A 13,176-nucleotide genomic window follows, 5' to 3' on the forward strand; every position below is an offset into this window, starting at 1 on the left:
GTCGAAATACGTAGTTTAAGTATGGGTACAAAAACTAAAAAGTACATATTTACATAGAGGTGAGTTAGGTACTGAAATGGGATCAAACTCGTACCGAATCCAAAGGTACCAAAACTGATTTGAGAAATTTGTAGGAATGAAATACCAAACCATAAGGTGCTATACAATACCAGTTCAGTTTGGTTCCGATACTGGTACAATGGTACAACCAATCTCTAACTAGTATCGATTTTACAAAGTACAACTTACAAAGCCAAAAGTACATGCGCATTTAAATTAAAAGAACTTAATAAACAACTAAAAGAAAGTTGAAAAAACATAAACCGAAACAATTGTGATGGTTTTATCATAAGTAGCAAAAGTTTTAATGTGTTACGACGTTGGAAAGAAAATTACCAACAAATTAAAAATCAGTACCTCCATTTCGGTTTGGTATCATTTTATTATCTGAGAACCGATGGTACCGGTCCCACAAGTAACAAGAACGAAATGAGTAATAATTAAGGAATAGATCATCGAACCGCTTATGCTTATGCGGTGAGGTTCGGGAAAATCGGTTCAAAGGCTCAACCCTATATTTATATGTATTTATGAGTGAAAATATATATAAATACACCTATATGTATTTATGAATACAACTTAAAGAAAATAAGATCTAAATACTAGCACCTGATTGTTTTGGATCACATAATTCCCATCATACAGTGCTTGGGGAAAAAAGAGAAATTAAATATCCTCCTACATTTTGTTCCTACCAATCCTCCTACCCATTTAAATGATGACATGTGTCTTATTAGTATCCTAAAATATCATTAAATTTCATTAAATAAGCATCAAATGTTACACATCTCACAATTTTATTGGGTGGGAGGATATGTAGGAATAAAAAGTAGGAGGATATTTAATTTCTCGGGAAAAAAAATTCTCCATTAGTTAACTCTAATGGCCGTAATGATTACTATCAAAATAGAGAAACCTTATGGAGATTCTGTCACTCATCTTCTAGACTAATCAATGTAACAATGTACTCTTTTTAATTACCTTTTATACTGCTATTAAATAGCTTATGGGAAGAGAAGAATTCGTAACGTTTTAGGTTGCCACATCATATTTAATATGAAACAATGCTTAAATAGCTTACAAAAGAAACAATAAAGATTAAATTTAAGCTACAAAGATAGCCACAAAACAACTAGATTGCTTAATAATTAAGAAGAATACATTAAATTGACCTAAAAATTTCAACCAGCGCGTACCTTCCACTCTACCTGTTGCACCCTTCGACTCTTTCATATACTACATCCTTAGGCAATTAAAATATATTCTTTTATAATGACACTCATAATTGATATCTTCACATGTGAGATAGCAGTTTGGCCATCACTCCACGGGACTGACATTTCGCCACCAAGGGTTTAGCTTTTGGTGCGATCAATCCTACTCCTGCGGTCATGTCAATCATCTCGTTACTCGGTCTTTCCCACTCGAAGCATTGAATAAGCGTAGCCATTGTCAACCCGATCATACGCATTCCCAAGTTTTCTCCTGGACACCTCCTCCTTCCGGTCCCAAATGGCATTAGCTTATAGGTATACCCATTTCCCGAACCTTTTAACCCTAGAAATCTTTCTGGCTTAAACATTGTAGGGTCTTTCCAGTTCTTTGGATCATTTTGTATCGCCCACACGTTCATCAGTAGCATTGTACCACTTGGGATGTGGTAACCTCCCACCATACAATCCTTTGCAGACTCATGTAACAAGAGTGGAGCAGCAGGGTATATACGCATAGTCTCGTTTATTATACAACGAAGATAAGGAAGGTTGGTCAAATCTGATTCGTTAACTAGACGATCTTCCCCAACACAATTGTCAATCTCAGTCTGCACTTTCTTTAGAGCTTCAGGATTATTTAACAAAAGCGATAACATCCATTCCATTGTTACACTCGATGTATTGCTTCCTGCTGATATTAGTACCTATCACACATGAAAATGATCAGGAAACTTAGCCATATTATATAACTAAAAAAAACCGAATGCTTGAATTTCAATTTCGAAGTGGAATTAGTTATAATATTAACAAGAATTAAAACGATATTATCAGTAGACTATGATATAAAATTATTTTCTTTTGCTAAATTGCTAGTGTATTACTCGAAACAATAGTATTAAAATGTTGCCTCTCATCGTTATTGTGTTCCCAATACCATGTAAGGTATGTTCTAATTTTAATGAGTACCTGCAATAATCCCTTGATAACTTCATCGCTGTGATTTTCAGGTTCTTTTTGTTGCGACATCAGTAGAAATTCAATCAAATTTTTCTTTTCATCGGAGCTACCACCCTCCGCCTCCACCACGGTTTTTCTTCTCTGCTCTTCTATAAAATCTTGCATTAACGCATGCCACTTTTCATTTAATGTCACCATTTCCTTCTCTAAGTGTTTCCCTCCCACCCACTTCCACCATGGCAAATAGTCGGACACATGGGTCGCCCCCATCACAATAAACAACTCCTGGACAAGCTCCATAAACCGCCCAGCCTCTCCCCCTTCAACATCACACCTCCTCCCGGCAATCGTCATCATCACCACATTCAGCACCACCTCAAATAACACCGACTTCATCTCCATCATCCCGTCCCTTACTACTCTAGGGTACATGACATTCTTAACCAGGTGGTGCACCACTTCTGCACGAATGGCGCTAAGGGTTCGTACCTGGCAAGATGACAAAAGCTCATGGCTGACCACGCGGCGGAGGCTACGCCAGTTATCATTATGGCTTGACCAATTAATGGTGGTGTAGTCCAACCCAAGGTGTTTTCCGGCAAGCAGACGGGGACGGTTGGCGAAAGTAAGGTCGTTGGTGGTGAGGCATTCCTCCACCACTTCCGGAGACGAAACTAAGAAAACCCGGCGGGCGCCCAAGCGAAGCATGAGCATCGGACCATGGTGGGCGGAGAGTTTACCTAAGGCTCGGTAGAGCGGCCGGCTTCTCAGCAGGTAAAGATGACCCACGATAGGTAAACATGGGAAGGGGCTCGGTGGTAAATTTCTTATTTTCCCTAGGGCAACTTTCGTAATCCATATCACGAAAATGATTGAGAAAAATATATAAAATATTGGCTCCATATTTATTCAGGTTTTAATTAATTTCTTGTATGTGTCTCATCCCGATGCTACCACATATATTTATAGTGAGATCATGGACAGGAAATGCAACCAGTCTACCACATAGATATAAACACGTGATTTACCTTGAAACTTCGTACCATACATGTCTCAATATATCGACATCTAATCAATATATACATATAACAGGTCCCATGCTGGGTGGACTTAAAAAAAACATTTAACTCAAATAAATCATGTTATTTCATTTGCAAATCAATCGAACTCAAGGGGACGGACAATCCTCATCGTAACAATGCAATGGGGTGAGCTGGCACCATAGGGAGGTAAAGGACCACCACATGGTTGGTGCGAGGAGAACACTATCTCTTTTATTTACTTTCCCTTGCCCTATAGTACTCGCAGCAATTTTTTTTTAAAAAAAAAATTATAAACCATTTTACAGCTCTATAGATACCACTATTTTTAACCTTTAATTCACATCACCTTCTATATTTTCTCTCCTTCATTCGTATTTGCATTAAAATGTATTCCAACAACCCCACACCCTAAAATATGGTTGGAGGAACTCTTTTACTACTAGTTCAAGAACACTATCTAGTGCAAAGTGTCCAAAACAATATTACCATATGTCTATGCGAAACGTAACCCGGAACATGTTCACCATCTTCACGGCTTTCCCCTTTATTATCTACAAACCCAACCCCATCAAGGCCCAAAAGCCAAACCCTCACCAAGCCACAAACACAAAACGCCACCGAGTCGGATGACGACTTCGTATAAGAAAATCAAACTACCCAAATAAATCTTCAAGAACCAACCCCTCCACGACAAAGGAAAAGGAAAGCATCAACCAAACCATGGAATCCAAAGGAAGATTTTGTGTTAGGCAAAATCATGGGTCCACATATCCAAGGATGCGGAGATCGAAAATTCAAAATCAACAAATCATATTTGCCGCATTACATAACTATTTTGCGCTGAAATGGATCTTGGTGATCTCTCAAAAGAAATATTCCTCGAGGTCACGTTCCAGTGATGGTGACTGGAATGCAAATAAGGACCGAAATCAGGCTATCAAAGAAAAATAAAGACAAAAAGATTTTGAAACAAAAGTCAAGAGATACTTTGGCGAAACCGAAATTGGTCAAACTGAGATCGATGTCCCCAAAGTCATCTCATGGGTCATCATCTAACCAAAGATGGATACCTAAAAGGTCAAACACAAAGGACAAAAAGGAATCAAAATCAAATGTCAAATCCCCCATCTATGTCATTAATAAAATTCTTAAACCTTATTATAGATGGGTGCCCAAAGGTCCTGCGACCCAATCACTTCACCATCCTTTAAATTCGTCAAGTACATTATCCGATTCAAAGGATATGGTATGGCAAGAAGTCTAATGTGTAGATAGAAATGGTCAACCTAGTGTCTCTATGGACTCGGTTCCCAAATCTAACTAATTTCGCACATTGTGCAGGAACAACTATAGAGGAATATCATCATACCTTGGTATGTTGATAGCGGCTGTTCCAGACACATGACAGGAGACATCTCTCAACTGCATAACATTGAGAAGTTTAATGGAGGGTATGTTTACTTTGCGGGAGGAGGAGGAAAAACCACTCAGAAGGGTACGGTTACTAATGGAGTTTTGAACTTTGAAAATGTTAATTACGCTTCAGAGTTGAAGCACAGTTTGCTGAGCGTCTCTCAGATCTGTAACAAAGGTTTTTCAACTCATTTCACAAACAAGGAATGTTTAACTTTTGAAGCCTGATATCATCATACCAGAGGATTGGATTTTGGTGAGATCTGAGCATGAAAGGAATGCATACATCATCGACATGAACCACAATGTTCCCGAGCAAGTAACATGTCTATTCTTAAAAGTCTCAAAACACAATGTTATGCTCTGGTATCGTCGTCTCGGTCATGCAAACACTAAGAATAGGGCTGCAGACGAGCCGAGCCGAGCCTGAGCCTGGCCAGGCTCGGCTCGGGCTCGTTCAAGTTATATAAGGCTCGAGCTCGAGCTCAGCTCGATTCGAGCTTCCTTGTACTGAGCTCGGCTCGAGCTCGTAAAGAATTATACAAGATCGGCTTGGGCTCGACTCGTTTTTTATCTGACGTGTCTAAATAAGCTTAAGCTCGGCTCGAGCTCGTTATGAAGCTCGTTTACTAATACCCTAAATCCATAATTCCCCTAATATGTTTTTATTTTAATATATATAAATAAAATTATATTATATTATATAAAGGCTCGTTTAGGCTTGCGAGCCTAATCAAGCTTAATGACATAGGCTTGAGCTCGGGCTCGTTTAATAAACGAGCTTAATATTAAGCTCGAGCTCGGCTCGGGCTCGTTAAAATTGATTTCGAGTCGAGCTTTTAACGACCCGATCTCGAGTAGCTCACGAGTAGCTTGGCTCGTTTGCACCTTTGGCTAAGAACCTCAATCGTCTTGCTAAGAATAACATTGTTCGGGATCTTTGAATAAAGGATTTCATTACTTTTGAAAAATGTGTGGCTTGTGCTCAAGGAAAACATCATCGCAAGCCACACAATCCCAAACTGGTCAACACAATCAACAAAACTCTCCAACTACTTCATATGGATTTGTTTGGTCCCGTGAATGTTCTGAGCATCAATAGAAACTCTTATTGCTTGGTTATAATCAATGATTACTCACGTTTTACATGGGTATTCTTCTTGTCTAATAAGAGAGAAACTGCTGAACTTATCAAAAGGTTTATTGTGCTCATTAAAAATCAGACCAACGAGAAGGTGAAGGGGATTCTAAGTGATAATGGCACCGAATTCAAGAATGTTGTCCTGTATCATTTTTGTGCATACTGCATCAATACAGTGCTGCTCGGAAACCTCAACAAAAGGGTGTAGCGGAGCGGCGAAATCGCACTCTGATTGATGCAAAAGGACCATGCTTTATGACTCTAAATTATCGGTCTTCTTTTGGGCTGAAGCCACTAACACGACATGCTATGTTCAGAACCTTGTTCTAATAAAAAAACAGCAGATGAAGACTCCATATGAAATTCTATATGGTCACAAACCACTACTATCTTTCTTTTCTGTTCGACTCCCACCCCCTCCCTTATATTCTCCCTCCCCCTTTCTCTCTCTCTCTCTCTCTCTCTCTAACTCTCACATTCTTTGCTTCCCTCTTTTTTGATATCATTTCAACACTGAAAAGCCTCTGAAATATGAGGAATTTACTGGGTTTTTTAGGATCGATATGCTCGGTCCAAAGGCCGATCCATCCGAAGAACACTTGTAGGTTTTAGGTTTCTAAACTATTTGTCTAAATTTCCAGAAGAAAGTTAAGGAAAATAGCGAAGGAGATTCAAAGAAGTTGTGTGTTTTTCATGGCTGATAGTAACGAAATCAACGCAAATGAATCCAAGGTATTTTTATTTTCTGATTTGTTTTCTTTGCCCCTCGTTCTTTTCTTTATTATTTTCATCCCAAACTAGTTAATTTTCATTTCATGTGTTCAGGTGGCAATTTATATTTCTGATTCACCTCATGAGTGTGTATGTATGTCTGTTAAGAAAGTAAACGAGAAACAAGGGACTATCCCTGTTTTTACCTATATGTTTTGGTCGGAAAAAAAAAACACATCCGCCTCCCTTCTTAAAATCGAAATGCTAGGTCTAATCGAGGTGAAAAATGAATTGAAAAACTAAGAAATTTGGTTTAAAGAGAGATGAACAAGACTTCTTTAATCAAAGGTATGTGTTCTTATTTGCAGCAAAAAACAAAGTGTAAATAAGGGAGTACTACTTGATTGTGATAATAAAGGTTGATGCTTTTATACCTTCAAGGGTTTATCAGATGAAGTTTTTCCACATCCACAAAGGTTCAATATTTTCAACAATCTATAACACCCACCGGCATATGCAAGCACAGTTTCAGTAAATAAAGAACATCCACTAATGTTGACCATAAATCTTCGTATAGATTGCTTCTTCCATGACTGGTGCTATCCAAAATATGAAATTGGGGCTTATAAACTTCATATTATTGCATTAATGGGTAATACCATGTACCAATTTGAGTGTACGTGTGTATTTTTCTGAGGAAGAAGATGATCGATCAGGTGAAGAAGAAAAATAAAAGGATAGATTTGGGGATGGGTCTTGTAGAGAGAGAGAGAGAGAGAGAGAGAGAGAGGCGGGTCCTATATTATTTTTTAATTGTTAAAATAAATAAATAAATATTAAATGAAAGAAAAATGAAAAATAAATACCCCAAGGGTATTTAGTCATTTCAATTTTTGGAAGGACTATTTTCACATATAAACTAGTCCAAAAGGACCACAAAGCCAAAAAATTCATGGTTTGGACTAAAACCCTAAAAAATTGAATATCACAAGGACCATTTTTGCAGTTTTGTCTTATATGTTTGTGGGAGTGGTACTGGGGAAGCTCACTAAGTTTTGTGCTTACAGCTTTATGTTTATGATTTCAGGTACTTCTGGTTCGAAAGGGAATGACACGACATGATCGCATCGTATCTACCAACATTCTGCATTTTATGACATGATTTGTCCTATGATAATTATTTTATACATTAACACGTTCTAATAGGATTGAAATGAATGAATGATGTTTCTTTTGGCTTATAAAATGAAATTTTCACTTAGTAATTTTTGGGACGTTACAAGTCGGTATCAGAGTCTTGGTTTGAGGGATTCGGGCACACTCTCAGGTGTGTTTGAACTCAAACTGAGGAATTGGTAATTTTTTACAAGAAAATGGATTTTTCATAAATATATTTTATAAAGAAAATGGTATGATGTGTGCAATCAGCCGAGCTCATGCAAGTATTTTCCAAAATACTCATACATGTTTATATTTCTGTATATGCATATGTATATAGCATGCTAGATTAGGGCTAAGAATCTGCTCATAATTTCATAGTAAGATGCTTGAATCGATGCCTTTGTGTGCCAGTTGTATGAACCCTTAGAACTGCATGCTAGTATGGATTTCAAATGATTAGATAGAGTGGCCTGGTTTAGTAGTGATCTAGTTTAGAACTTAATACTTAAGTGTTGCTTGCTTTGTGTTTATAGGGACTCCACTAGTGTCGACTAATTATTAAGTGAATACATTAAACTACATGTTATGGAGATTAGATAATTCTCGAAGGTTGGATTCAAATCTATTGTGCAACTCTAAGTGCAACTGTTATAGAGGGGGGCCTAGCATTCGAAAATTATATAGTGCTAGTAACATGTAGTTGTAATCGTGAGATGGTGGAAGGCACTGGATGGGAGGCTCTTCAGCAGTTGATGGCAAAAAGTGGGGGTAAAGAAACACTAGGGAAGCTCAGGAAATGTTTTAGTACGTAGGACGCTCTTTATTATAAGTAGGGTAATTGATATTGGGGAAGCGACTAAGAGGATTTAAGACCGTCCTTGGGAGTTAAGGATGTTTAGTTAGAATCCAAACCCAAAAATTAGGGTTTGCACCATGACCACTTACGCCTAGTGTACCTGGGGTTACGCCCAGCGTATCCATGCCGCTTCCAAAAATTACAAAATGTCACTAAGGGATAAAATGTAGTTAATTCTCATATTAAGGGTTAAAAGTGGAAATACCTTAATATCAAGATGTTACAAAAATAACATGTTTTATTAATATATATTTGTTTTTTATATTTATTTAAAAAACAAAAAGAAAATATGATATCGAAAATAGAGGGTGTTATAACAAACATGTTATAACATGTTGTCCGTTTCTTCTAATTGGTGTTATAACGCAGACATGGCATGTGAGGTGACATTTTTTTGGTGCTTTAACATGCTATAACATGTTGCCCATACCCACCGGTCTTAAAGCAAACCATTACAAACACAAGGTCTTTTAAATGTCAACTTATGTTCTCAATGACTTAAATACATGTCGAAATACGTAGTTTAAGTATGGGTACAAAAACTAAAAAGTACATATTTACATAGAGGTGAGTTAGGTACTGAAATGGGATCAAACTCGTACCGAATCCAAAGGTACCAAAACTGATTTGAGAAATTTGTAGGAATGAAATACCAAACCATAAGGTGCTATACAATACCAGTTCAGTTTGGTTCCGATACTGGTACAATGGTACAACCAATCTCTAACTAGTATCGATTTTACAAAGTACAACTTACAAAGCCAAAAGTACATGCGCATTTAAATTAAAAGAACTTAATAAACAACTAAAAGAAAGTTGAAAAAACATAAACCGAAACAATTGTGATGGTTTTATCATAAGTAGCAAAAGTTTTAATGTGTTACGACGTTGGAAAGAAAATTACCAACAAATTAAAAATCAGTACCTCCATTTCGGTTTGGTATCATTTTATTATCTGAGAACCGATGGTACCGGTCCCACAAGTAACAAGAACGAAATGAGTAATAATTAAGGAATAGATCATCGAACCGCTTATGCTTATGCGGTGAGGTTCGGGAAAATCGGTTCAAAGGCTCAACCCTATATTTATATGTATTTATGAGTGAAAATATATATAAATACACCTATATGTATTTATGAATACAACTTAAAGAAAATAAGATCTAAATACTAGCACCTGATTGTTTTGGATCACATAATTCCCATCATACAGTGCTTGGGGAAAAAAGAGAAATTAAATATCCTCCTACATTTTGTTCCTACCAATCCTCCTACCCATTTAAATGATGACATGTGTCTTATTAGTATCCTAAAATATCATTAAATTTCATTAAATAAGCATCAAATGTTACACATGTCACAATTTTATTGGGTGGGAGGATATGTAGGAATAAAAAGTAGGAGGATATTTAATTTCTCGGGAAAAAAAATTCTCCATTAGTTAACTCTAATGGCCGTAATGATTACTATCAAAATAGAGAAACCTTATGGAGATTCTGTCACTCATCTTCTAGACTAATCAATGTAACAATGTACTCTTTTTAATTACCTTTTATACTGCTATTAAATAGCTTATGGGAAGAGAAGAATTCGTAACGTTTTAGGTTGCCACATCATATTTAATATGAAACAATGCTTAAATAGCTTACAAAAGAAACAATAAAGATTAAATTTAAGCTACAAAGATAGCCACAAAACAACTAGATTGCTTAATAATTAAGAAGAATACATTAAATTGACCTAAAAATTTCAACCAGGTACGCGCGTCCACTCTACCTGTTGCACCCTTCGACTCTTTCATATACTACATCCTTAGGCAATTAAAATATATTCTTTTATAATGACACTCATAATTGATATCTTCACATGTGAGATAGCAGTTTGGCCATCACTCCACGGGACTGACATTTCGCCACCAAGGGTTTAGCTTTTGGTGCGATCAATCCTACTCCTGCGGTCATGTCAATCATCTCGTTACTCGGTCTTTCCCACTCGAAGCATTGAATAAGCGTAGCCATTGTCAACCCGATCATACGCATTCCCAAGTTTTCTCCTGGACACCTCCTCCTTCCGGTCCCAAATGGCATTAGCTTATAGGTATACCCATTTCCCGAACCTTTTAACCCTAGAAATCTTTCTGGCTTAAACATTGTAGGGTCTTTCCAGTTCTTTGGATCATTTTGTATCGCCCACACGTTCATCAGTAGCATTGTACCACTTGGGATGTGGTAACCTCCCACCATACAATCCTTTGCAGACTCATGTAACAAGAGTGGAGCAGCAGGGTATATACGCATAGTCTCGTTTATTATACAACGAAGATAAGGAAGGTTGGTCAAATCTGATTCGTTAACTAGACGATCTTCCCCAACACAATTGTCAATCTCAGTCTGCACTTTCTTTAGAGCTTCAGGATTATTTAACAAAAGCGATAACATCCATTCCATTGTTACACTCGATGTATTGCTTCCTGCTGATATTAGTACCTATCACACATGAAAATGATCAGGAAACTTAGCCATATTATATAACTAAAAAAAACCGAATGCTTGAATTTCAATTTCGAAGTGGAATTAGTTATAATATTAACAAGAATTAAAACGATATTATCAGTAGACTATGATATAAAATTATTTTCTTTTGCTAAATTGCTAGTGTATTACTCGAAACAATAGTATTAAAATGTTGCCTCTCATCGTTATTGTGTTCCCAATACCATGTAAGGTATGTTCTAATTTTAATGAGTACCTGCAATAATCCCTTGATAACTTCATCGCTGTGATTTTCAGGTTCTTTTTGTTGCGACATCAGTAGAAATTCAATCAAATTTTTCTTTTCATCGGAGCTACCACCCTCCGCCTCCACCACGGTTTTTCTTCTCTGCTCTTCTATAAAATCTTGCATTAACGCATGCCACTTTTCATTTAATGTCACCATTTCCTTCTCTAAGTGTTTCCCTCCCACCCACTTCCACCATGGCAAATAGTCGGACACATGGGTCGCCCCCATCACAATAAACAACTCCTGGACAAGCTCCATAAACCGCCCAGCCTCTCCCCCTTCAACATCACACCTCCTCCCGGCAATCGTCATCATCACCACATTCAGCACCACCTCAAATAACACCGACTTCATCTCCATCATCCCGTCCCTTACTACTCTAGGGTACATGACATTCTTAACCAGGTGGTGCACCACTTCTGCACGAATGGCGCTAAGGGTTCGTACCTGGCAAGATGACAAAAGCTCATGGCTGACCACGCGGCGGAGGCTACGCCAGTTATCATTATGGCTTGACCAATTAATGGTGGTGTAGTCCAACCCAAGGTGTTTTCCGGCAAGCAGACGGGGACGGTTGGCGAAAGTAAGGTCGTTGGTGGTGAGGCATTCCTCCACCACTTCCGGAGACGAAACTAAGAAAACCCGGCGGGCGCCCAAGCGAAGCATGAGCATCGGACCATGGTGGGCGGAGAGTTTACCTAAGGCTCGGTAGAGCGGCCGGCTTCTCAGCAGGTAAAGATGACCCACGATAGGTAAACATGGGAAGGGGCTCGGTGGTAAATTTCTTATTTTCCCTAGGGCAACTTTCGTAATCCATATCACGAAAATGATTGAGAAAAATATATAAAATATTGGCTCCATATTTATTCAGGTTTTAATTAATTTCTTGTATGTGTCTCATCCCGATGCTACCACATATATTTATAGTGAGATCATGGACAGGAAATGCAACCAGTCTACCACATAGATATAAACACGTGATTTACCTTGAAACTTCGTACCATACATGTCTCAATATATCGACATCTAATCAATATATACATATAACAGGTCCCATGCTGGGTGGACTTAAAAAAAACATTTAACTCAAATAAATCATGTTATTTCATTTGCAAATCAATCGAACTCAAGGGGACGGACAATCCTCATCGTAACAATGCAATGGGGTGAGCTGGCACCATAGGGAGGTAAAGGACCACCACATGGTTGGTGCGAGGAGAACACTATCTCTTTTATTTACTTTCCCTTGCCCTATAGTACTCGCAGCAATTTTTTTTTAAAAAAAAAATTATAAACCATTTTACAGCTCTATAGATACCACTATTTTTAACCTTTAATTCACATCACCTTCTATATTTTCTCTCCTTCATTCGTATTTGCATTAAAATGTATTCCAACAACCCCACACCCTAAAATATGGTTGGAGGAACTCTTTTACTACTAGTTCAAGAACACTATCTAGTGCAAAGTGTCCAAAACAATATTACCATATGTCTATGCGAAACGTAACCCGGAACATGTTCACCATCTTCACGGCTTTCCCCTTTATTATCTACAAACCCAACCCCATCAAGGCCCAAAAGCCAAACCCTCACCAAGCCACAAACACAAAACGCCACCGAGTCGGATGACGACTTCGTATAAGAAAATCAAACTACCCAAATAAATCTTCAAGAACCAACCCCTCCACGACAAAGGAAAAGGAAAGCATCAACCAAACCATGGAATCCAAAGGAAGATTTTGTGTTAGGCAAAATCATGGGTCCACATATCCAAGGATGCGGAGATCGAAAATTCAAAATCAACAAATCATATTTGCCGCATTACATAACTATTTTG

General features: G+C 37.8%; 2 protein-coding genes across 2 annotated transcripts; both read right to left on the reverse strand.

The window, feature by feature from the left end:
• Positions 1-1,105: 1,105 nt before the first annotated feature.
• Positions 1,106-3,868, reverse strand: LOC128127475 (cytochrome P450 81Q32-like). The gene is made up of 2 exons (XM_052765978.1): positions 2,241-3,868; positions 1,106-1,978 (listed from the first exon to the last, which is right to left on the reverse strand). The coding sequence occupies exons 1-2, from the start codon at positions 3,132-3,134 to the stop codon at positions 1,355-1,357; spliced, it is 1,518 nt and encodes a 505-aa protein (XP_052621938.1). The 5' UTR covers positions 3,135-3,868; the 3' UTR covers positions 1,106-1,354.
• A 6,292-nt stretch (positions 3,869-10,160) lies between these two features.
• On the reverse strand, positions 10,161-12,932 carry LOC128127533 (cytochrome P450 81Q32-like). Its single transcript, XM_052766105.1, has 2 exons — positions 11,305-12,932; positions 10,161-11,042 (listed from the first exon to the last, which is right to left on the reverse strand). The coding sequence occupies exons 1-2, from the start codon at positions 12,196-12,198 to the stop codon at positions 10,419-10,421; spliced, it is 1,518 nt and encodes a 505-aa protein (XP_052622065.1). The 5' UTR covers positions 12,199-12,932; the 3' UTR covers positions 10,161-10,418.
• Between the last annotated feature and the right edge of the window lie 244 nt (positions 12,933-13,176).

This window comes from Lactuca sativa, chromosome 1 (assembly GCF_002870075.4).
Source record: "Lactuca sativa cultivar Salinas chromosome 1, Lsat_Salinas_v11, whole genome shotgun sequence".
NCBI lineage: Eukaryota > Viridiplantae > Streptophyta > Magnoliopsida > Asterales > Asteraceae > Lactuca > Lactuca sativa.

Bases quoted from the DNA above. Each gene is read 5' to 3' on its own strand.
- LOC128127475 (XM_052765978.1), bottom strand. From the start codon at position 3,134: ATGGAGCCAATATTTTATATATTTTTCTCAATCATTTTCGTGATATGG. The intron at 1,979-2,240 runs GTACTCATTAAA...CATGTGTGATAG, and splicing joins TTATCAAGGGATTATTGCAG to GTACTAATATCAGCAGGAAG.
- LOC128127533 (XM_052766105.1), bottom strand. From the start codon at position 12,198: ATGGAGCCAATATTTTATATATTTTTCTCAATCATTTTCGTGATATGG. The intron at 11,043-11,304 runs GTACTCATTAAA...CATGTGTGATAG, and splicing joins TTATCAAGGGATTATTGCAG to GTACTAATATCAGCAGGAAG.